Raw genomic sequence first — 22,649 nt, 5'->3', positions numbered from 1 at the left:
TTCTTTGGTCATGCATTCCTTTTTTTTACAGCACTGAATGGCCCTTCTTTCTCCCTCCTTCCCCGACAGCCACCTTTCTACATGTACATCACACATTTTTACATTCGGCGGTTTCGAAAAAAAAAATTGGCCTGCAATTAGCCACCACTAGGGGGAGCTCACTGCAAAGGGATTTATACAATGCTCAATGATGAATACAACAAGTGAGCCCCCCATAGTGAGCTCAGGAATAATCTTTTTAAAGGGGGTTTCCACTAGTGATGACCTCCACCAATCAGCTATTTCCATCTCCAAAGTGGTCGCTTCCGGTACTGTAGATCAGCGCCAATCATTTGCATTAAAGTGCCGTCCTACCAGTAAGAGCCAAAGTATCCTCATAACGGACCCCAGCATCTGGAATTCTTACACGCTCCTGCAGATAGTTTTGGTTGAGGATGAGAGGAGAATGAAAGCTGATCTTTCATATTTAGACACAACTGATGAGCTATGTGGGTTTTCTGGGATACCTGACTGCGCTGCCATTTTTTAATTTGTCACTGACATCTAGTGGCCAGTGTAAAAATTGCATCTCGTCATAAATCAAATGTGTAATATAATTATCATCTTTATTGGTATAGTGCCAACATATTCCGTGTCAATAATATCCTGAGAAACAAAACCCTTTCTAAAAGCCATAACTTTTTATATATATATTTTTTTGTCCGCACAGCCTTAGAGACCCCCTTCACACCTCCGTATAAAACTGGTACAGGAAAAAACAGACCGGTGTGATCAGTGTTTTTCCAGTATGGATAAAGAAAAAGAAATGACAAATCTTCTATATTTTGCAATGTTAAACATGTACAGCACACGGACGGCACTCGGACGGCGCACTGATGTCATCCGTATTTTTCACGGACCCATAGTGTACAATTCTGGCATTTTTTTATATATCAATAGTACATTGCATCACCAATATGGGGCCAGAGATAATGTGGGAGCTGACGGACCGGCTGGTGGCCTTATGTGCCCACGTCCTGCACTTCATGAAATAAACAATTTGCGTCATTTGATCGATTAATGAACGTTCACTTCTTATTTATTATTTCTTTATTCTGCTTTGCATATATAGCGCTGTCTTATTTCGCAGCACTTTACATACATTGTTCTGTCCTCACTAAATGAAGCAGACTTCATGCAGCTATACAGGCAGCGAAACCGCTATACCGGGGTCCAATAAGGAGACTGTAGGTTGAATCTGTGTTTTATTGAACGTGGTGGTATATTGGCGCGGTGAAACTAAATCAAATGGTCATTACTCCATGCTAATTCTCTTGGATCTCTCTGCAGCATTCGACACTGTGGATCATCAGCTCCTCCTCACTATGCTCCGCTCCATTGGCCTCAAGGACACCGTTCTCTCCTGGTTCCCCTCCTATCTCTCTGACCGCTCCTTTACTGTATCTTTTGCCGGTTCCTCCTCCTCTCACCTTCCCCTTACTGTTGGGGTTCCTCAAGGATCGGTTCTAGGCCCCCTCCTCTTCTCCTTGTACACTGCCCCTATTGGTCAAACAATCAGTAGATTTGGTTTCCAGTACCATCTCTATGCTGATGACACCCAATTATACGCTTCTTCTCCTGACATCACGCCAGCCTTTCTAGAAAACACCGGCGATTGTCTAAACGCTGTGTCTAATATCATGTCCTCACTATATCTGAAACTGAACCGGTCAAAGACTGAACTCCTTGTGTTTCCTCCCGCTACTAATGTACCTATACCCGACATTGCCATTTCCGAGTGTGGTTCCACTATTACTCCCCAGCAACATGCCCGCTGTCTTGGGGTCATACTTGACTCCGAGCTTTTCTTTGTCCCCCACATCCGATCACTGGCTCGCTCTTGTCATCTGCACCTCAAAATCATTTCTAGAATTCGACCTTTTCTTACTTTTGACTCCGCAAAAACTCTTACTGTTTCTCTTATTCATTCTTGTCTCGACTATTGTAACTCTCTTCTAATCGGTCTCCCTCTTACCAAACTCTCCCCCCTCCAATCCGTCCTGAATGCTGCTGCCAGGATCATATTCCTCACCAATCGTTACACCGATGCCTCTACCTTGTGCCAGTCATTACACTGGCTACCCATCCACTCCAGAATTCAGTATAAACTTATTACCCTCACCCACAAAGCCCTCCATGGCTCAGCACCACCCTACATCTCCTCCCTTGTTTCAGTATACCACCCTACCCGCGCCCTCCGTTCTGCTGATGACCTGAGGTTAGCATCCTCAATAATCAGAACCTCCCACTCCCGTCTCCAAGACTTTACACGTGCTGCGCCAATTCTTTGGAATGCACTTCCCAGGTCAATACGATTAGTCCCCAATCGCCACAATTTTAAGCGTGCCCTGAAAACGCATTTATTCAGACTGGCCTACCACCCCAACACATTAACCTAATCTATCCCTGTGTGGCACAGCCAAAAGTTTTACCATACCCAGGTTCCCCACATCATGTTCCCACATGCTTTATGCATCCATTAGCCCTCTGTGTCTGTACTGTTACACACTTAACATTATGGCTGGTCCAGACAATCAGGGCAACTGTTACCACCCACCTTCCGTGTCTCCCTCTTTCCTCATAGACTGTAAGCTTGCGAACAGGGCCCTCATTCCTCTTGGTATCTGTTATGATCTATGTGATTATTGTTATGGTGTAATGTCTATTGTCTGTACAAATCCCTCTGAAATGTAAAGTGCTGCGGAATATGTCGGCGCTATAGAAATAAAATGTATTATTATTATTATAACTACAAACAAAAACATATATATACACTGAGTCAATACAGGGTACATCAGGGACACATATCATACATAATACATTAAGAATCAACATCGGCACTACTAGCTGAGCAGGGGAAAACTAACTAGGCAGGCTAATGAGATGCTTCCAGGATGCAGGCTGAGGGAAAATGGAGAACTGGAGGGAAAATGGGGGCTGTACTAACCATAATCCTTTGCAAAGCTTACCAGGGTGCCTTGCAAACCTTCCCAAAATATATTGTGAACGGAGGGAAAAAAGATTCAGGAAGTAAAAACACAATAACACTGCGGTTATGACTCTGGTCACTAGATGGAGCCAGAAACAATGAAAACATGAAATCTTTGGAAGAAACTGAACATTCTGGATATTCACTAGTAATATTATCAGATAGACTGTGACGACGAAAGCACACCCTGTGCCACCAATGTGTCATGATCCCACCACTGACTCGGGTATGTCAGCGGACGGAGGGATGCGACGCACTGCCGGCACACGGCTATCACAGGAACAGTGGGGGCTTATCTTAGTTATCCCACCACTGGTACCATGTGACAAAAATATACAGCAAGCTAATCTTGCTCTATCAATTTACCGCAGGGGGGTTATTTTGGATGCCCCACCACTGCTAACAACCTTCCAAGAACTGCGGGGATTTATGGATATCCCACTTTCTCAGTTCCACTTTGGAACTCGCAGCTCTCCGGCGCCCCCCTTACCCTCAGGTCAGTCAGGGAACTGCACCTAGGATAATTAGTCGCCGGACGGGCTGCTTGTTGTGCACGGGCAATTAGACTACTGCAGTAAGGGAAATATCAATGCGTTGGCCGCGGCCACCCATTCAGCATGTAAGACCCTTCCGTACTGCCAACCAGCCAACCCAACCCGCACACACCACGCTGCCACCAGCCACGATTCACTTAATCAACGAGTTAATTAACAGGGTCCGTGGCAAACCCCCAAATTAGTAGCGATTATCTAAAAAAGGCGCTTAGTTCGTTTCTTAGAGCATGAAGGCAGACTGATGATTTTATCATTTATTCCCAAAATGTGGGCAGTGATTACACAGATAAAAGTTGTTAAAAAGTTGAGACATTAAATATGTACAATGCAATTATAAAAAAAAACAAGGATTAAAACTAAGAGTAACACTTACATGTGTGTTATGAAAGAGTCACCATAGGAGGCAGACACAAAAATAGCAGCTAAGTCCAGAAAACCGGAGAAGTTGGCAACTATCAGATTGCAGACCCCTGAACCTAACAACACAACTAGCAGTAGCCGTGGGGGGTTCCTACGGTGCCCTAGACCCCTCGATCACAGCCGGAGAAACTAAATAGCCTAAAGACAGAAAAGGAAAACTAAACTGCCCCAGAGCAGACCCCAAAGTAAAAGGCAGCCCCCAACATATAATGACGGTGAAGCAAGATGAAAAAACACACACACAGATAGAAAGATAGGCTGAGCAAACAATGGGGCCCAAACTCACTAAAATAGGACAGGATAGGATAGGAGCTGTCTGCAATCTGCAAAAACCCTGAAAAGACATAAGCCAACAGGCTGATATGGAAAAAGGCCCTGAAACAGCTAGGCTTCAAAAACTATATCAGCACTCAGGTATTTTCTGAAGACAGAGCTAAAGGAATTCAGATCACCCCAGCAGGGAATGACAGAAATCCAGCAAAAACAAAAACAACGTACAAATGCAAACGGAAGAGCAGAAAACTTAGCTTTTGGAGAGCAGGAATTCAGACTGGTATCCAAGGATCCACAGAGAAATCACCCGCAGAGCAGACGGGCGTGGACAGCCTTATATCCAGTCAGAAACTCCACTCAGCCAATCATCATCATTAGACCCAGATGCCTGATAATCAGGCTCACTATCTTTCTTTACTAGAAGAGGGAGTTCATCGGGCCTCAGTGGTAAAGGGGAAAATGAACTCACAACACATGTGCTTAGTTGGTATTAGGCAGACCACGTGTGGCAAGGGGGATGGGCCGCTTAGCCAGATGTCCCCGGACATCTGCAGGTCTTTCTAGAATGGCATCTGCAGCTTCAACTGATGAATTGTAAGGGAGGGGTATCTTATAGCCTAGGGTCGGTTACATCACGAAAGGGGCAGTCTGGGGAAGTTCAGCCCCCCTTTCTCCAAGTTGCAATTTTACTGGAAAACTTATAATAACTATATCTGAACGAGAGAAGCTCGTATAAACACACTTGGTATCATTGGTTGTAGTCTATCGAATACAATAAAACAACATCAAACATGCCGTAATTAAGACACTCCATTTGGGAGCAATCCATATCTCAGTTTCTGGAGGAGTTAGAACTGTGATGTCATGATCCATGCTGGATCATGACAGATAAAATGCACTAGTAACCTTTTTTTTTTCTTGCACTGTGGTGGTTTCAGTTCTAGTTTTGCCCCCGGTGGCCGTTAGGGTCATTGCACTTGATGTTTTCTTTGCTTTGCCTTTTGCCCCCGGTGGTCACTGGGATTATAGCAGCCTTTAGCCCCTGATCATTTGACCATTCCCTTTTCCTATATAGGGTCACATGGTCTATGAGCAGGTGTTGGTGATAGCGTCTTTTTGGGACTCCAACCACGGTGAAGGGAGCAGCTGGCTGAGGTGTGAAGCCACTGCAGAAACCTGGTGTAGTTAGCAGCTGGCTTGAAGGTTGGAGCCACTGCTGAAACTGGTGTTGAACTCTGGCTGCCCGGTGTCCGCAGCAGAGTGAGATAGTGAAGGTGGCAGCTGGCTCTGAGATGTCGAGCCACTGCGAAATGTTAATCCGGTGATGCACTCTGCTGCCTGGTACTGCAGCAGAGCACGATAAGTCTTTTTGTTTCCCCTGTTTGTATTTTTCCCTGGTGTGTATTAGTACAGCGGTGGGGCCAGTGCCTGCACCACCCAACTCCCTAGCAAGGGATAGGTGCAGGGCGAGCTAGGGTGACAGGTATCCTGATCGGCGCCCGGTGCGGAACCGGCCTAGGGATCGTTAGGAGTGGAGGGACAGTGACTCAGGGGAGTGCAGGAGGTCTCCACGTCCCCGTTCCCTATCGCAGGGCCCACCGTTGTAACTGTTGCCCCTTTCCCCGTGTCTTGCTGTTTCAGTTACCGGCCTGTGGGTCACGTCACACAGGACAGTTACACGTGCCTTGTCTTGTTGTTTTAGTTACCGGCCTGCGGTCGTGTCACTCAGGACGGGTCCACGTGACATGTGAAAATTAGGGATTTAGAAAGCTGGTTTCGTGCCCTTCGCAGAAATGTAATTATCATATCTCTGCCGCGAGGGAGGTGCACTATAGGGCTTCTTTTAATATTTCCTATACCTGTATCCAGCCTCTGGTTTTAAACAAAGACATGCTCTCCACTCAGCTTAATTAACATTCCTAGCTCCCCAGGAAATGGACGGTGTCCTGTTACCAAATGCAGGCACACCAGCACACACACACACAACTGCTAAGGAGGGGGAATCAAAAGGAGGGGGGCTGCAGCTGTGTGACAAGGAGATTTTCTCCTCAGAGTGAAATGGGAGATTCTAGAATGTTTAAGAAACATCATACTTTACTTAACATTACATAGACAATCAAAGATTATGAATTAAATGTCGGAGACAGAACATATGTACATTCTGTTATTCTATTGCATCTTTAAATAATTTAATATTTTATTAATAACAATGATAATAGTTTTAGAGACACACATTATATTTTCTTTTTAATTATTATTCTTACAATTGGAAAGAGGATGATTTGAACATTTATTTAAAAAAAAAAATCGCATTTTTTTTTTTTTTACTATTTATGCACACTTTTTTTTTTTAATGAGTTTGACCAGCGATCACTTGGTCAATATTGGTCGATGCTTTAGGCTCTGTGCACACGGTGCGGATTTTGCTGCGGATCCGCAGCGGATTTGGCCCTGCGGATCCGCAGCAGAACTGCAGGTCATGTACAGTACCATTATAGTGTAGGGAAATCTAAATCCGCTGTTCACATGCTGCGGATTTTTCCGTGCAGATTTTCTGCGGATTGAAAACTGCAGCATGTGACTTCTTTTGTGCGGATTTCCTGCAGTTTTCCACCTGCTCCATTCTAGCATTCCGCAGGGGGAAATCCGCAGGACAAATCTGCATGAAAACTGAAGGAAATCCGCACAAAATCAGCCCAAATTCCGCAGTAAATCCGCAGGTCAATTTACTTGCAGATTCTGGCAAATCTGTGCGGAAAAATCCGCAGCAGCTTCAGGATCGTCTGCACATAGCCTTAGTATTGCAGTGTAGTATCTAATTACCAAATCTGCAAAAATTGTTGCACCCCATTGGGTTCCAGAAAAATCCAACCGGTCCTGACTTTTTGTGTGGCGCCCCTGAGGCTCAGTTGCCACAGAGGTACTGCACCTTCTCCTAAGGTGTGGTGCCCCACCACCTAGGTAAGTTGGGAGCTCCTTTCCTCGCTCCAACACCTGCATCCCACACACAGGATAGTTCAGCAATGGACCAGATTGCGGCTTCATGCTTAGAGGGTAGCAGAGCACCTTTCGTGGGTCCTTGCTTCGTAACACGAGATGTGCTGGGAGGTGGGTGGAGTTGAGATTCATATAAAAGGTTGGGAAGGTTTAGAATTACAGTTCAGTTCAGTTTGAGATCAGATCAGTCTGGGAGTGAGTCTGAGAGGAGGCCACTCGGGAGGAGTGGGGGATCCCTGGAAGAGGGATGGAGGAAGGAGTGCTGCGGCTGCCTCAGTGATCTGAGCCAGCTGGCACGGGAAAGGAACAGAAGGAGAAAGACGTAGAACTGCAACCTAAGCATCCACTAGAGAGAGAAGGAAAGGCGCGGAACGAAGGAGTAGGAGAACAGAGAGGAGTTGTGGGTTGGAAGAGGAACCCTGCCTATAGGTTCTCAGCGCAAGGCCGGGGCCCGGTCCCCGAGGTTGTATGGACACTTATGGTTCTGCAGCAGACACCGGTGGAGTAGTTGGCTGTAAATGCACTACTCCCATCTAAGACTTGGGGGACAACAGCAACTGAATAGAGAGCCAGGACTCCGGAGAAGGGAGTCCCCGAGAGAGGCTACAGCTGTCTGTCATACAAGTAGAGTTGTTAGGAACATCTGCCAGGAGGAACTTCAGAGTACCACGGTACTGGAACTCTTCACACTACAAGGCACAATAGAGGAGTCATTCAGGAGAGGTACATGTTGGCGGAGTGTTGGAGAGGAGAACCCTGACTTGCCCGGGAGGTTGATTGAGTCTCTGCCCCGGAGGACACGGCATGGAAGCAGGCACCAGTGGTTACCAAGAACTGTGAGTAAAGCGTTGAAACTGCAAGCCCTGGTGTCCTCCATTCCTTCTTGCGTCCGCCAGCACTGCTACATCCCCTGCGCCGGACACTACACCATCAAAGTGTCCCCACATCCACACTGCCCTGGGACAACAGCCCTGCCTGTGGAGGGCTATACCACCATTGCTGCATCCCACCATCTGTCCCAGAGGATCTGTCTGCAGCGTCGGCTTAACATCTCCCTTGCCGAACACCACAGGTGGCGTCACGAACTATTCAGTTCCATTAACCACACACCACCATTGATATTGGGCGCCCAGGGCCACGGACCGGGTCACAGCTGCCGCGACACATCCCACTGACACCGGCCCGGTACAGAGTACCCCACAGCCCTGGGACTGGGGGCGACCCATTTGCATCTTGGTTGTTGCAGTAAATGAAGGGTTACACTATGCTGCCATAACAATAAGGAATACAGAATTCTCTGATATCCCTGTAACCATAAAAAAGCGTATAATGACTAGTGATGAGCGAACGTGCTGGAGTAAGGTGTTATCTGAGCATGCTCGGTGCTAACGGAGTATCTTCAGTGTACTCGAAAAATACGTTCGAGTCCCCGCAGTTGCATGTCTCGCAGATGTTCGATGGTCGCAACACATGCAGGGATTGTCTAACAGACTGGTAATCCCTGCACGTGTTGCGGCGCTCTGCACTACTTGTTCTGTGTCGTTTCTCACTCAGGACGCTGCCGTGTTTGTTTTTCTGCCCTCCGCACTAATGCTCGGCCCCAGGCGGCACTCGTTTGTATAGGACAATCTTCTCTGTCTAAAAACCTAAATAGTTTCCTTCTTTACAGGCAAAATGTAATCACTATGCTCAAATTACGATAATGTATATGTTACTACATTATAGGGTTTTAAAAAAAAAAGCTAAAAAGTTATTAAAAATAAATTCATTACTTTTGTAAAGCAACAATAAAAAACAGTCATATCCGTTATTCTCATAATTATCACATTATATATATATATATATTTTTTTTTTAATTTAACCCGTAATATAAGTTAATAGAAATATAAAAGTTACAATACTGTATGTGATTGGCAAAGTGAGACCTAAGAAAAACTAGAGCTCATCTTGCAAAAAAACAAGATTTCACAAGTTTACCCAATAATAAAAGTAATATTTGTAAAAAGATTAAATTACAGACTTCGGGGCATGCAGCTTTCTCACTGCTTTTTAGGTCCTGTTCACACACAGTGGATTTTTTTTTTTTTTTTTTTTTTTAGAAATCACAGGAAAATATATTTTTATCATTTTTTTATGTCATTTTTATATGTGTTTAATATGCATTGTATACTGTGCATATGGTGTACATACATGTGTAACGTGCGTATATGTGTGTATGCGTAATGTGGATCTATACGGTATAACACGGGCTGAACATGTATACTGTATGTGTGTAATGTATGGGCATGTGTGTAACATTTATACATATTATATTTATAATAATCCTTTCTGAAAAGGGAGAAAAAAAACTTTTGCCACCTGAATGATTAAAGTCTTCATCTCCAAATTTATATCAGGAAAATGGTTCATTTACAAACCTTAGGACGCACGGCTGCCGCTTTTCTTTTTTAAATGATGTTCACACAAGGGAAATTTTTGAGTGAAAAAAAAACAAAAAACTTATCAGGTCATTATAAGAAAAAAACCTCAACATAAAAGAGTTAACAAAAATATATCAGATATTGAAGTGTAAAGAGCAACCACCGGATGGCGGTAGAATCCATCCGTCCATTAGGGCGTGTTTGATAGATTGCTATAACGGCAGAAAGGAGGACGAGAGATCCATTACATTCCGTGATTCTCTCATCACATTACAATAATTTTTTTTTTCTATCAGGTGCTGGAAGTTTGAGTAAAAATAATGTAGTGATTTGTTTTCGCCAAACTGCAACTTTTACCAAACACTGGTTTACCGTCCTATACCGTACTATTCTTTATTGTGCCGTACTATACTATACCGTTCTACACCATATTATACCATACTATACCGTTTTACACCGTATTATACCATACTATTCTATATTGTACCGTACTATACTGTCCTATTGGATCACCCCCAGGGCAAGTCTACAAAACCCACCTGGGTTTAAACTATTTACAAAGAGTTGTTAAAGTGCACTATTCCCTTTGGGTAAGAAACAACATTATGGAAACCCTCCTGGGTAACTATATACATAACAAGAGATTCACTGGAGAATCAGTTCAGTCCTCCTGATTAGCATTGCTAAGCTTTGGTCGCTTCCAGGGCATGTCTTGGGTACCCTTCTGGATAGGGTAAAAGAGGGTGATATTATCTGCCAATACTTGCTTTAAGGCTTCTGACAGCTGTTCCGTAGTGAGGGTTGCTGACCTTGGTACTACAGAAGCAACTGGTGGAATTGCAGCCTGTGTTGGGGTTGCCGCTGTTGCCCCCCGCTGCTTGGACAAGATTGGTTCCAGGCGTGGTTTCAATGCCCCCTGGTGGGCAGATGAGACTTGGTGAGGTGTCATGTCTGGTAGTTTGACTGTTGCAGGTTTTGCGATGTCATGCGCCCCCTGCTGGGCTAGTAACTCGGCGGGGATCCTGCGGACATTGAGGGCATACCATACCCTGTCTCCTAGATGGCGTGCAAATGACACATAGTCCCCCTCATACAGATCACGCTCGGATGTCCGTGGACCAGATGGGCCTCCCATGTCCCAGGGGCGTCGGACGTACCTGCTCCTCCAGGGCCGCGGTGATCCTCATCAGCCTCCGGTGACGGTGAGACTGGCGGAGCAACAGGTACCAATGACGGTGGTACTGGGGAAGTGCTGGTGGGTGCCGGTGGTGAGGGTACCTGTGGAGTGACTATCGGTACCGGTGGTGAGGGTACCAAGATGGCGGACTCCTCCTGGGCGGCCTGGCGTTGCTGCTCCAGCAGAGCCTGCTTGTCCTGGAGTTTCCTGTGCAGATCCGCGATTTCTTCCTTCAGCTGTGACAGGTTGGAAAGCGGTGAGCGTCCAGAGCATGATTCTCCGGAGCCGGGAGATACTGACTCCTCTCCGCTGCGCTCCACAGGCCTCCTGCTGCTCTCCATCATGGCCTCCTGGCACTGTGGCTTCCTCTTCTCTTCCGCTCCTTTTCCGGCCGTGGCGCTTCTCTCCACCCCCGAGGGGCGGTGTCTTTTTCCTTTGCCGCCATGCCAGGCTAAGATCCGGACCCCTCTCTGGGTCGGCCATGACGCAGTAGCATAGAAGTACAGGCAGGGGAGGATAATGTCATTTCGCGCTCTTTCTTGGGTGACACCCACGAAGGCACACCTTACTTCACCGCCATGGCGGCCATCTTTACAGTCAAAGTCACAGTTCAATAATTCAATTCATTTGCACATTTCAGGTTTGGCATTTCTCAAATCAGTCAAATCTTCGGCACACAGGACCCGGTGGCACCGGGCTTCGCAATCCTGTTCGTGATGCCAAAATGGATCACCCCCAGGGCTGTGGGATACTCGGTATCTGGCCGGTGTCTTAAAGGGATAAGTGGCGGTGGCGGTGACCCGGTCCGTGGCCCTGGGTGTCCAAGTAAAATAGGTGAAATGGAATAAAGTTTATAGGTAGATAATTCGTGACGCCACCTGTGGTGCTCGGCAATGCAGGGGTTAAGCCGACGCTGCAGGCAGATCCTCTGGGACAGATGGTATAAGGCAACAAAGATGTGATAGCTCTCCACAGGTAGAGCTGTGGTCCCAGGGCAGTAGTAATAGGGGTTGGGGTAGATGGTGTAGTGTGAGGCACAGAGATGTAGCAGTGCTGAGTGGGTTGGCGCAGGAAGAAGGCAGTGACACAGCTGAGTGCAGTTCCAGTTCTTTTACTCACGGTTCTGGCACAGACAGGTGCCCGCTTAAGTGCTGCAGCCTCCAGGTCAGGGGCTCAGCCAACTCCCAGGCAGATGGATTAGCCCTTCCAGCACTCCCTTCCAAAGGTGCCTTTTCTGAACGTCTCCTTTCTAGCGCTAATCTGAAGTACTTGCAGTTGTGAATTACACTCAAGTGCCTCCTTCTCGATGTTACTTAAACTCCACTCGTATGACAGGTGGCTGTAGCCTGCTTCAGGGACTCCATACAATCATGTCCCGGCTCACATACGTTGCTGCTGTGTCTTCGAGTCTTAGGTGGGAATAAAGCGGTCACATCTTCTATTCCACCGGTTTCTGCTGCATGATCAGTAGTATCATCACAAACAGCCTCGGATACCGTGCCCGTCCATGGCGCAGTGAACTTAGGGAAGGGCTCTGCTCTAGCCCTCGTCCCCAGTCTCTCTCCTCCTCACGTTCCGTTCTTATCTCTCTTCCTTCTGAACAACTGATCTTTCTCCCTTTTACCTTGCTAACAGCTCCAGCTCACAGGGAGCTGCTGCATCTACGTCCTCTCTCCATCCCCCACCGGGGATTATCACTGCGGGGAATTTCTGCCTTCCTCTCCCTCTCAGGGGGTTCTCCACTAACTTCCTGTCAGCTTTCCCCTCTAGTGTTTCTAAGCTCCACCCACCACCCAGCACCCTTCATGAATCAAAGCATCTGCCATAAAGGGTGCTCTGCTGCTCTAATGTGTCTGTGCTGGATGCAGGTGCTGGAGTCTGGTCAGGTGTTACCATCTTACCTGGGAAATGGGATACTACACCTCAGGAGGAGGTGCAGTACCTCTGTGGCGACTGAACCCTAAGGGGCACCACACTATACCGTTCTACACCGTATTATACCATACTATTCCCTACTATTATTATTATTTATTATTATAGCGCCATTTATTCCATGGTGCCTTACATGTGAGGATGGGTACATGGGTCGCCCTCACCAGGGCTGTGGGGTACTCTGTACCGGGCCCGATCAGCTTCAGTGGGAGATGTCACGGTAGCTGGGACCCGGCCCGTGGCCCTGGGCGCCCATTGTAAAAGGGGGAAAAGTTCAGTGTGATTAAAGTTTATTAATGATTCGTGACGTCACCTGTGGTGTTCGGTAATGAAGAAGTTAAGCCGACGCTGCAGACAGATCCTCTGGGAAAGATGGTGGGGTGCAGCAATGATGGTGTGGCCCTCCACAGGCAGGGCTGTAGTCCCAGGCCAGTGTAGATGAAGCGATAGGGGAGAGACGTGGATGGTGCCGGGCTAGGCACAAGGGTGTAGCAGTGCTGGGTGTGTTGACGCAGGCATAAGTGGAGGACACCAGGGCATGTAGTTCCAAAGCTTTACTCACAGTCTGTTGCAGGTACAGGTGCCCGCATCCGTGCCGGGTCCTCCAGGTCAGGGACTCAGCCAATTCCCAGGCAAGATGAAGTACTCCTTTCCAACACTCCGCCAACATGTGTGCCTTTTCTGAACGTCTCCCTTTTGCGCCTATAGTGAAGTACTCACAGTACTGAGTTACACTGGAGTTCCTACTGTCAGATGTTCCTATGAACCCTACTTATACGGCAGACAGCTGTAGCCTACTTCGGGGACTCCTTACTACCTAGTCCCGGCTCACTCATGTTGCTGTTGTGCCCCCAAGTCTGGTGTGGGAATAAAGTGGTGACAACTTCTATTCCTCCGGTGTCTGCTGCAGGACCATTAGTATCCATACAACCTCAGGGACCGGACCCCGGCCTTACGCTGTGAACTTGGGAAGGGTTCTCCTCTAACCCTAATCCTTAGTTCTCCTCTCCTCACGTTCTGTACTAATCCTTTCTTATGGAGAGAGTCAAGCTTTCTCTCAATGTCCCTTTCTTGTGCCAGCGGACCCAGGTCACTGAGGTCGGCTGCAGCACTTCCTTCATCCATCCCACTCAGGGGATCTTCACTCCTCCTCTGACTCTGTCAGACTGACTAAATCCTAAACTCTTCCCGCTCTTTTTATGCAAACTAAACTCCACCCGCCTCCCAGCACGCTTCATGTTCCAAGCAGGGAGCCACCAAAGGGTGCTTTGCTACACTACTGTGTTGTGTGGGATGCAGGTGTTGGAGTGTGGTCAGGGTCTCCACCTTACCTGGATGGTGGGGTACCACACCTCAGGAGGAGGTGCAGTACCTCTGTGGCGACTGAACCCTCAGGGGCGCCACATACACATAATACATACAAGTACAGTAATCTTAATACAAGTCACGACTGGTACAGGATGAGAGAGGACCCTGCCCGCGAGGGCTCACAATCTACAAGGGATGGGTGAGGATACAGTAGGTGAGGGTAGAGCTGGTCGTGCAGCAGTTTGGTGGATCGGTGGTTACTGCAGGTTGTAGGCTTGTCGGAAGAGGTAGGTCTTCAGGTTCTTTTTGAAGGATTCCATGGTAGGTGAGAGTCTGATATGTTGTGGTAGAGAAATCCAGAGTAGAGGGGATGCGCGGGAGAAATCTTGTATGTGATTGTGGGAAGAGGAGATAAGAGGGGAGTAGAGAAGGAGATCTTGTGAGGATCGAAGGTTTCGTGCAGGTAAGTACCGGGAGACGAGGTCACAGATGTATGGAGGACTCAGGTTGTGGATGGCTTTGTATGTCATGGTTAGGGTTTTGAACTGGAGTCTTTGGGTAATGGGGAGCCAGTGCAGGGATTGACAGAGAGGAGAGGCCAGGGAATAACGGGGGAACAGGTGGATTAGTCGGGCAGCAGAGTTTAGTATAGATTGGAGGGGTGCGAGAGTGTTACAGGGGAGGCCACAGAGTAGGAGCAATAGAACGATACCGTACTATACTGTACTATACCATACGATACCATACTATACCGTACTGTACCATATTATAACGTATTATACTGTACCGTATTATACCGCACCATACCATATTCCATATTATACTGTACCATATTATACCATACTATTCCGTACTAGACTGTATTATACCATACTATGCCGTATTATACCATACTATACCGTACAATACCGTATTATACCATACTATGCCGTATTATACAATACTATGCTGTACTATACCGTATTATACAGTAATATACCAGATTATATCGTACTATACTGTATTATACCATACTATTCCATACTACAGTGTATTATACCGTACTGTTCCATACTATACCGTATTATACTGTATTATACTGTACTACACCGTATTATACTGTATTATACCATACCGTATTATACCATACTATACCATGCTATACCGTACTATTCCATACTATACCATAATTAGCTTGTAATAACTTGTTTTTCTTGTGATACAGATGATACCACCACTACGTCTCCAGATACAGGTGAGGTGATGAGTCCAAAATTTGGTCCTCGGAGCAGATACTGTACCCGGCCCCCACTATTCTTACTTATGAGCTCATTTATCTACTCCCAGGGCCCCAGTCGCCAGTTCCTGTATTCTAATAAAGTTCTTATGTCCCAAAACAATCTTGATATGTGTGGAAAAATCTATGTGTGGGCCGTCTTCTCAGTTGGCTACAGGTTCTACGCTAGGGACGGGCTGCACCTCAATGGGGAGGGTGCCGCTGTGCTGGGGGAGAAAATGGCTAGAAGGTTGGAGGAGTGTTTAAACTAGGGACGGGGGGGGGGGTATTCCTTTTATAGGAGGGGAAGACAGTGCAGATAGAGACCTGGGCACAAATAATGACATTGGGGGTGGGGGTGGCATGGGGGGTGGGGTTAGAACAGTTAATAATTTAAGAAAGAATAGAGGTACAGAGAGATACATAAAGTGCATGTATACTAATGCCAGAAGTCTCGCCAACAAAATGGAGGAATTGGAGCTAATGTTGTTGGAACATAATTATGACATGGTGGGGATATCTGAGACATGGCTGGATGAGAGCCATGACCGGGGGATAATTTACAGGGCTATAGTCTGTTCAGAAATGACCGAACAAATAAGCGAGGGGGAGGCGTGTGTTCATATGTAAAATCATCCTTACAACCCATCCTTCGTGATAATATATATGAATCTAATGAAAATGTAGAGTCCCTGTGGGTAGAGATAAGGGGAGGGGGGAAAATAATAAATTACTGATAGGGGTTTGTTATAAGTCTCCAAAAATAATGGAAGCAACAGAGAATATCCTCATAAAGCAAATAGATGAAGCTGCGACTCAAGGAGAAGTCATTATTATGGGGGACTTCAACTACCCTGAAATACATTGGGGAACCGAAACCTGCAGTTCCAGCAAAGGTAATAGGTTTTTGACAACTATGAGAGACAATTACCTTTCACCACTGGTTCAGGACCAACAAGAGGGGGGGCACTGCTAGACCTAATATTACCCAACAGGCCAGACCGCATATCAAATGTAAGGGTTGGGGGTCACTTGGGTAATAGTGATCACAAATTAATAAGTTTTCATGTATCCTTTAATAAGATGTGTAGTAGAGGGGTTACAAGGACACTAAACTTCAGGAAAGCAAATTTCCAACGGATGAGAGATGATCTTGGTGCAATTAACTGGGACGATATCCTGAGACATAAAAATACACAAAGAAAATGGGAGACGTTTATTATCCTCCTGAATAGGAGCTGTGCACAATATATACCGTATGGGAATAAACATGCGAGAAATAGGAGGAGACCACTATGGCTAAATAGAGCTGTAAGGGGCGCAATAAGAGATAAAAATAAAGCATTTAAAGAATTAAAGCAAGTAGGTAGTGATGAAGCATTAAGTAAATACAGAAGATTAAATAAATTCTGTAAAAAGCAAATCAAGACAGCAAAGATTGAGACAGAGAGACTAATTAATTGCCAGAGAAAGTAAAAATAATCCCAAAATATTCTTTAACTACATAAATAGTGAGAAGCTAAAAAATGATAGTGTTGGCCCCCTTAAAAATAGTCTGGGTGAAATGGTGGATGAGGATGAGGAGAAAGCCAATATGCTAAATGACTTTTTTTCAACAGTATTTACACAAGAAAATCCCATGACGGATAACATGATCAGGGATAAAAATTGTCCATTAAATGTCACCTGCTTAACCCAGCAGGAAGTACGGCGGCGTCTAAACATCACTAAAATTGACAAATCCCCGGGCCCAGATGGGATACACCCCCGAGTACTGCAGGAATTAAGCACAGTCATAGATAGACCATTCTTTTTAATCTTTAAAGATTCCATAATAACAGGGTCTGTTCCACAGGACTGGCGTATAGCAAATGTGGGGCCAATATTCAAAAAGGGGACAAAAACTGAACTTGGAAATTATAAGCCAGTAAGTTTAACCTCAACTGTGGGTAAAATCCTGGAGGGTTTTCCAAGAGATACTATACTGGAGTATCTGGAGAAGAATAACCTCATGACCCAATATCAACATGGGTTTACAAGGGACCGTTCCGGTCAGACTAATCTGATAAGCTTTTATGAAGAGGTAAGTTCCGGACTGGACCAAGGGAATGCTGTGGACGTGGTGTACATGGACTTTTCAAAAGCTTTTGATACGGTGCCACACAAAAGGTTGATACATAAAATGAGAACAATGGGGATAGGGGAAAATATGTGTAGGTGGGTTAAGAGCTGGCTCAGGGATAGGAAACAAAGGGTGGTTATTAATGGAGCACACTCGGACTGGGTCATGGTTAGCAATGGGGTACCACAGGGGTCAGTTTTGGGCCCGCTTCTTTTTAACATATTTATTAATGACCTTGTAGGGGGCATAGAGGGTAGAATTTCAATATTTGCAGATGACACTAAACTCTGCAGGGTAATCAATTCAGAGGAGGACAATTTTATATTACAGGAGGATTTATGTAAACTAGAAGCTTGGGCTGATAAATGGCAAATGAGCTTTAATGGGGACAAATGTAAGGTCATGCACTTGGGTAGAACGAACAAGATGTATAATTATGTGCTTAATTGTAAAACACTGGGCAAAACTATCACTGAAAAAGACCTGGGTGTATGGGTGGACGACAAACTCACATTTAGTGGCCAGTGTCAGGCAGCTGCTGCAAAGGCAAATAAAATAATGGGATGCATTAAAAGAGGCATAGATGCTCATGAGGAGAACATAATTTTACCTCTATATAAGTCACTAGTGCGACCACACTTAGAATACTGTGTACAGTTCTGGTCTCCGGTATATAAGAAAGACATAGCTGAAGTGGAGCGGGTGCAGAGAAGAGCGACCAAGGTTGTTAGGGAACTAGGGGGTCTGCAATACCAAGACAGGTTATTACACTAGGGGTTATTTAGTTTGGAGAATCGAAGGCTTCGGGGTGATCTTATTACAATGTATAAATATATGCGGGGACAATACCAAGACCTTTCTAATGATCTTTTTACTCTTAGACCTGTGACGGGGACAAGGGGGCATCCTCTACATCTGGAGGAAAGAAGGTTTAAGCATAATCACAGACGCAGATTCTTTACTGTAAGAGCAGTGAGACTATGGAACTCTCTGCCATATGATGTTGTAATGAGTGATTCCCTACTAAAATTTAAGAAGGGACTGGATGCCTTTCTTGAAAAGTATAATATTACAGGGTATATACACTAGTTTCCTTAATATTGCGTTGATCCAGGGAGCTAGTCTGATTGCCGTATGTGGAGTCCGGCGGACATTTTTTCCCCCTGACTCAGGCCTCGTAAAATTACCCCACGGCCCCTCGGCCTGACGTCTTCCTCAATGTCCCGAAAGTCTGTTCAAAGCTGGAGATCTCGCGCATGCACACAACATCCTGACCTGGTGACAGGATCTGACCAGGACTAGTCCGGAGGTAGACGCCTATCTGGACTAGTCCTTAATAGATATGTGTTTGAAAAACGACCGTCTGAATGGGGCCCAAAAGGTGATTTTGGAGCTCAGCTATGAAGATTGTTTTAGGGCATAAAAGACTTTATACGGCTCAGGAGCATTAAGGTGGCGGCTTGGGGGCTTTAGGGGTCCCGGCAGGATTTTTTCATGTCCATTGACAATACCATAATCTGTGTCTCTTACAGATGATGCTGGGAGTAAAGTGACTCCAACCCCGGGAGGTGAGTATACGCCACATATGATGGAGGATACACTCCTCCTGTTTTATGCAATATATACAAGAAAACATTGATGTTTAATTAAAGGGGCGCTCCACTCAGAGACAGCATTTCCCCCATCATTCCATCACTAGGGTCCCACACTATAATCGAGACCCCTTTAATAAAGAGCTGATAATGAAAACGGATATGGCAACGAAACACTAAGTAGGAAGGAGGATATATTCGCCCATCACCCCCAGTACCTGGCGGCTGGACGGGAGGCCGCGAATCTCTTACTATCCGGCATCCCCAGCGGCTTTTGTTTAGTCTGGGAAGTGTGACGTCACCTGTGCGTCCTGCTCATCTCTGGTTGGGACATGTGGATTCAGCCGCATCTTTTGACCACAGGGGGGCGCAATTTTCATGAAATGACATCCACTTTGCTTGACTAGTTAAACACAGCAGAAGATTTGTGCAAAAGAAAAGCAGCTGAAAGAAAACTCATGTGAACACGGTCTAAAATTCCAAGCAAAGTGGATGTGATTCCATGAAATCTTCGACCTCTCAAGGGTACGTGCACACGCTGCGGAATGCTCTGCGGATTTGGCCGTGCGGATTTTGTAAAATCCGCAGGTCAGAAGACCTGCGGTTTATCTGCGGATTAGCCTGTGGTTTTGCCCTGCGGTTTATCACCTCTACAATGGAGGAGATGGTAAATCGCAGCGGAATCCGCAGAAAGAAGTGACATGTCAATTCTTTCTGAGAATTATAAACCGCAGCAAAATCGCGCGGAAAATTCCGCACTGTCTGCACTGCGGTTTCAATTTCCCATAGGATATTATGGTACTTTGGCAGGGCCAAATCCACTGCGGATCCGCAGCGTGTGCACATACCCTTAAGATGCCACTGAACTCTGCGGTTTTTGTGTTTTTTTTAGGCTTCTAAGGGAAGCCCGAAAAAAAAAAAAGCTGTTGCATTTTTAAGCGCAGAATCAAAAAGAAATGCAGCAAACACGTAATAATCAGAGAAGACTGTTATGGCGTAGTGCGGAGAGGACCTGCAGAAAAAAGCAGTAGAACAAACGCAGCTGTTACTTGCGAATACGGCCTCAGCGTTACACTTTTATTACATTTTTATGAGTTTTATAGAGAAAAAATATAAATCACGTCATTTACCGATTCCCATAAATAATTTAGCCTCTGTGTTGTGCAGGTTGTTACGATTACAAGTACAACAAACACGTCTGGTATTTGGTGATTTGTGATGTTTGTTTGTTTTTTGTTTTTTTTTTAAAAACTCGATAAAATTGACATTGTAATTGTTTTTCATTATTTTCTAGTAATTTTATAGGAAGAAAAAAAATCTCTTTTATTCTCCCTTTAGAATCCAGGGACTTAGAAATACACTGCTATGTGCAGATGTATCAGGATAATCTGCCTGTAGAGTCAGAGCCTGCAATACAGATCAAATACACAAAATTCTCCCAGTGACATAACCAGAGCCTGTGGATCCATTGCTTTAGCTTCTGCCTGTAATGTTGAAGATTGTGGGTTTAAGTCCCGGGGAGACTCCCGAAAAAGAAAAAAAATGACATTTCAGTAATTGCTTTTTATTATTTTTAGTAGTTTTATAGGAACAAAAAAAATCTAACTTTTTCTTCACCTCTAGAATACAGGGAACATAGAAATACATTGTTACATACAATGTATCTCTATGTACATGTATAATCTGCTTCTTCCTGCAATACAGCTCAAGATTACCAAATATAAAATTATTTAATCTGTACTGTGAATAACAAAGATAAAATGAGAAAAAAATACTGATTTATAGTCGCTGAATCTGCTAAAAAAATGCAATATAAAAATATGGATACATTGCATGTACCCCAAAATGGTACCAATAAAAATGTCAGCTGCTGCTGATTAGTGACCAAAGATAGGCTGCAGCGGTCACATGATATAAAGAATGACACAAAAAGCACCAGAAACACTGCACTGAGAAATGGTGTCTGTCCAGGAGGTTAGTATTACAGGTTTTTTGTTTTTTTGCCCAATGGGGCTATGAAGAAGGGGGGGTTGTCCCATAGTAAACAATCACTTAAAGGGTTTAACGTGAGTTTCATTAACATCCAAAACGTAAGGTGTTAACGACACGTCATTGTAGAGGGTTTGGAGCTGTGTGTCATAAAAAAGAAGCTCTGACCGCTGTATAGAGGCATGAAGTTATAGAACTTGTAGCTTGAAAATGCAAGGCTGGAGTTGGCCGTTATTTCTTTTATGTGTTTTCTCTCTCTCGCAGACTGTAAGGAGGTGAAGTATCCCTGTACCCGCGTGTATTCGGTGCAGAAGCCGGTCAAGCAGTGCATCAGCTACCTTTGTGTCACCAGGTATTTATCACACATTTCTCAAGGTTTAAGCAAAAAAGGTATTTTGTTAGCATTTTTGATTTTGGCATTTTTAAATAGTTTTGAAAATCCAATGTGCACATAACTTCTTTCTTAGTGTTTTCAAGTCCTATAGAAAAACACCAGAAAAAAAAATCCACATCTGGAACATGTTTGGATAAAAGAAACAAAAAACAAAACTACAACCCAAGACTAAAAACCTTAGAAGTAACACAAAAAGACCAGAAATAACCAAAGCTGAAAAATGCACTCAGGACTTTATGCAATGCAGACTTTATGCACTGGAGACTTTATGTAATGGAGAATTTAGCTCCTTTTCAACATGTGACGTACATGTACATGAGATGCTGGAAGCTAATATTAGCACATGATGGGTGCCGGCTGGTTAAAGTTTCATGCATTGTTGCCAACTGTTCTGAGACACCTGGGGGAAAAGAAGGAGAGATTTTTCGGTAACGCCGCCATAAGTGGCCGATCGGTGGTAGACTTTTGGTATTACAGTGGGTGTTGGTGGGTCGTCCCCCCAGGGCCGTGGGGTACTCGGTACCGGGCCGGCGTCATGTGTCACAGCAGCGGTGACCCGGTCCGTAGCCCCGGGCGCCCAATGTAAACAGGGGAGATTGAATGGTAGAATGTAGTTAATGGAATAGTTTGTGACGCCACCTGTGGTGTTCGGCAAGTGAGATGTTGAGCCGACACTGCATGCAGATCCTCTGGGGCTGGTGGTGTGTTGCAGCCAAGATGGTGAAGCTCCTCACAGGTGGAGCTGTAGCCCCAGGGCAGTGTAGATGTAGGGGGAGAGGAGAGGCACAAGCGGTGTAGAAGCTGGTACCCAGATGTAGCGGTGCTGGGTGCGTTGGCGCAAGAATGAATGGAGGACAACAGGGCTTGTAGTTCCAAAGCTTTACTCACAGTCTGTAGTACACACAGGTGCCTGCCTCCGTGCCGTGTCCTCCGGGTCAGAGGCTCAATCAACCTCCAGGCCAGATGGAATGGTCCCTTCCAACACTCCGCCAACATGTGCCTTTCTGAATGTCTCCTCTTATAGCGCCTTTAAGTGTGAAGTACTCCTAGTACTGAGTTACACTGGAGTGCCTCCTGACAGATGTTCCCAAGAACTCTACTTGTATGGCAGACAGCTGTAGCCTGCTTCGGGGACTCCTTAATCCTGAGTCCCGGCTCACTATCAATGTTGCTGTTGTGCCCCCAAGT

General features: G+C 45.5%; 1 protein-coding gene across 1 annotated transcript in view; it reads left to right on the top strand.

Annotated features, from left to right (window-relative positions):
- MFAP5 (microfibril associated protein 5) overlaps window positions 1–22,649 on the top strand; it is a 101,345-nt gene that overhangs the window by 64,693 nt on the left and 14,003 nt on the right. Inside the window, exons 4-6 of the mRNA XM_073553004.1 lie at window positions 15,314–15,343; window positions 19,019–19,054; window positions 21,332–21,419. Coding sequence (XP_073409105.1) covers window positions 15,314–15,343; window positions 19,019–19,054; window positions 21,332–21,419 — 154 coding nt within the window. The remainder of the gene's footprint in view (window positions 1–15,313; window positions 15,344–19,018; window positions 19,055–21,331; window positions 21,420–22,649) is intronic.

This window comes from Dendrobates tinctorius, unplaced genomic scaffold, assembly GCF_039654945.1.
Source record: "Dendrobates tinctorius isolate UK_male_01 unplaced genomic scaffold, ASM3965494v1 ptg000196l, whole genome shotgun sequence".
NCBI classification, from domain to species: domain Eukaryota; kingdom Metazoa; phylum Chordata; class Amphibia; order Anura; family Dendrobatidae; genus Dendrobates; species Dendrobates tinctorius.
Note: the sequence above shows the minus strand (reverse complement) of the source record. Positions and strands in the feature narration are given on the sequence as shown.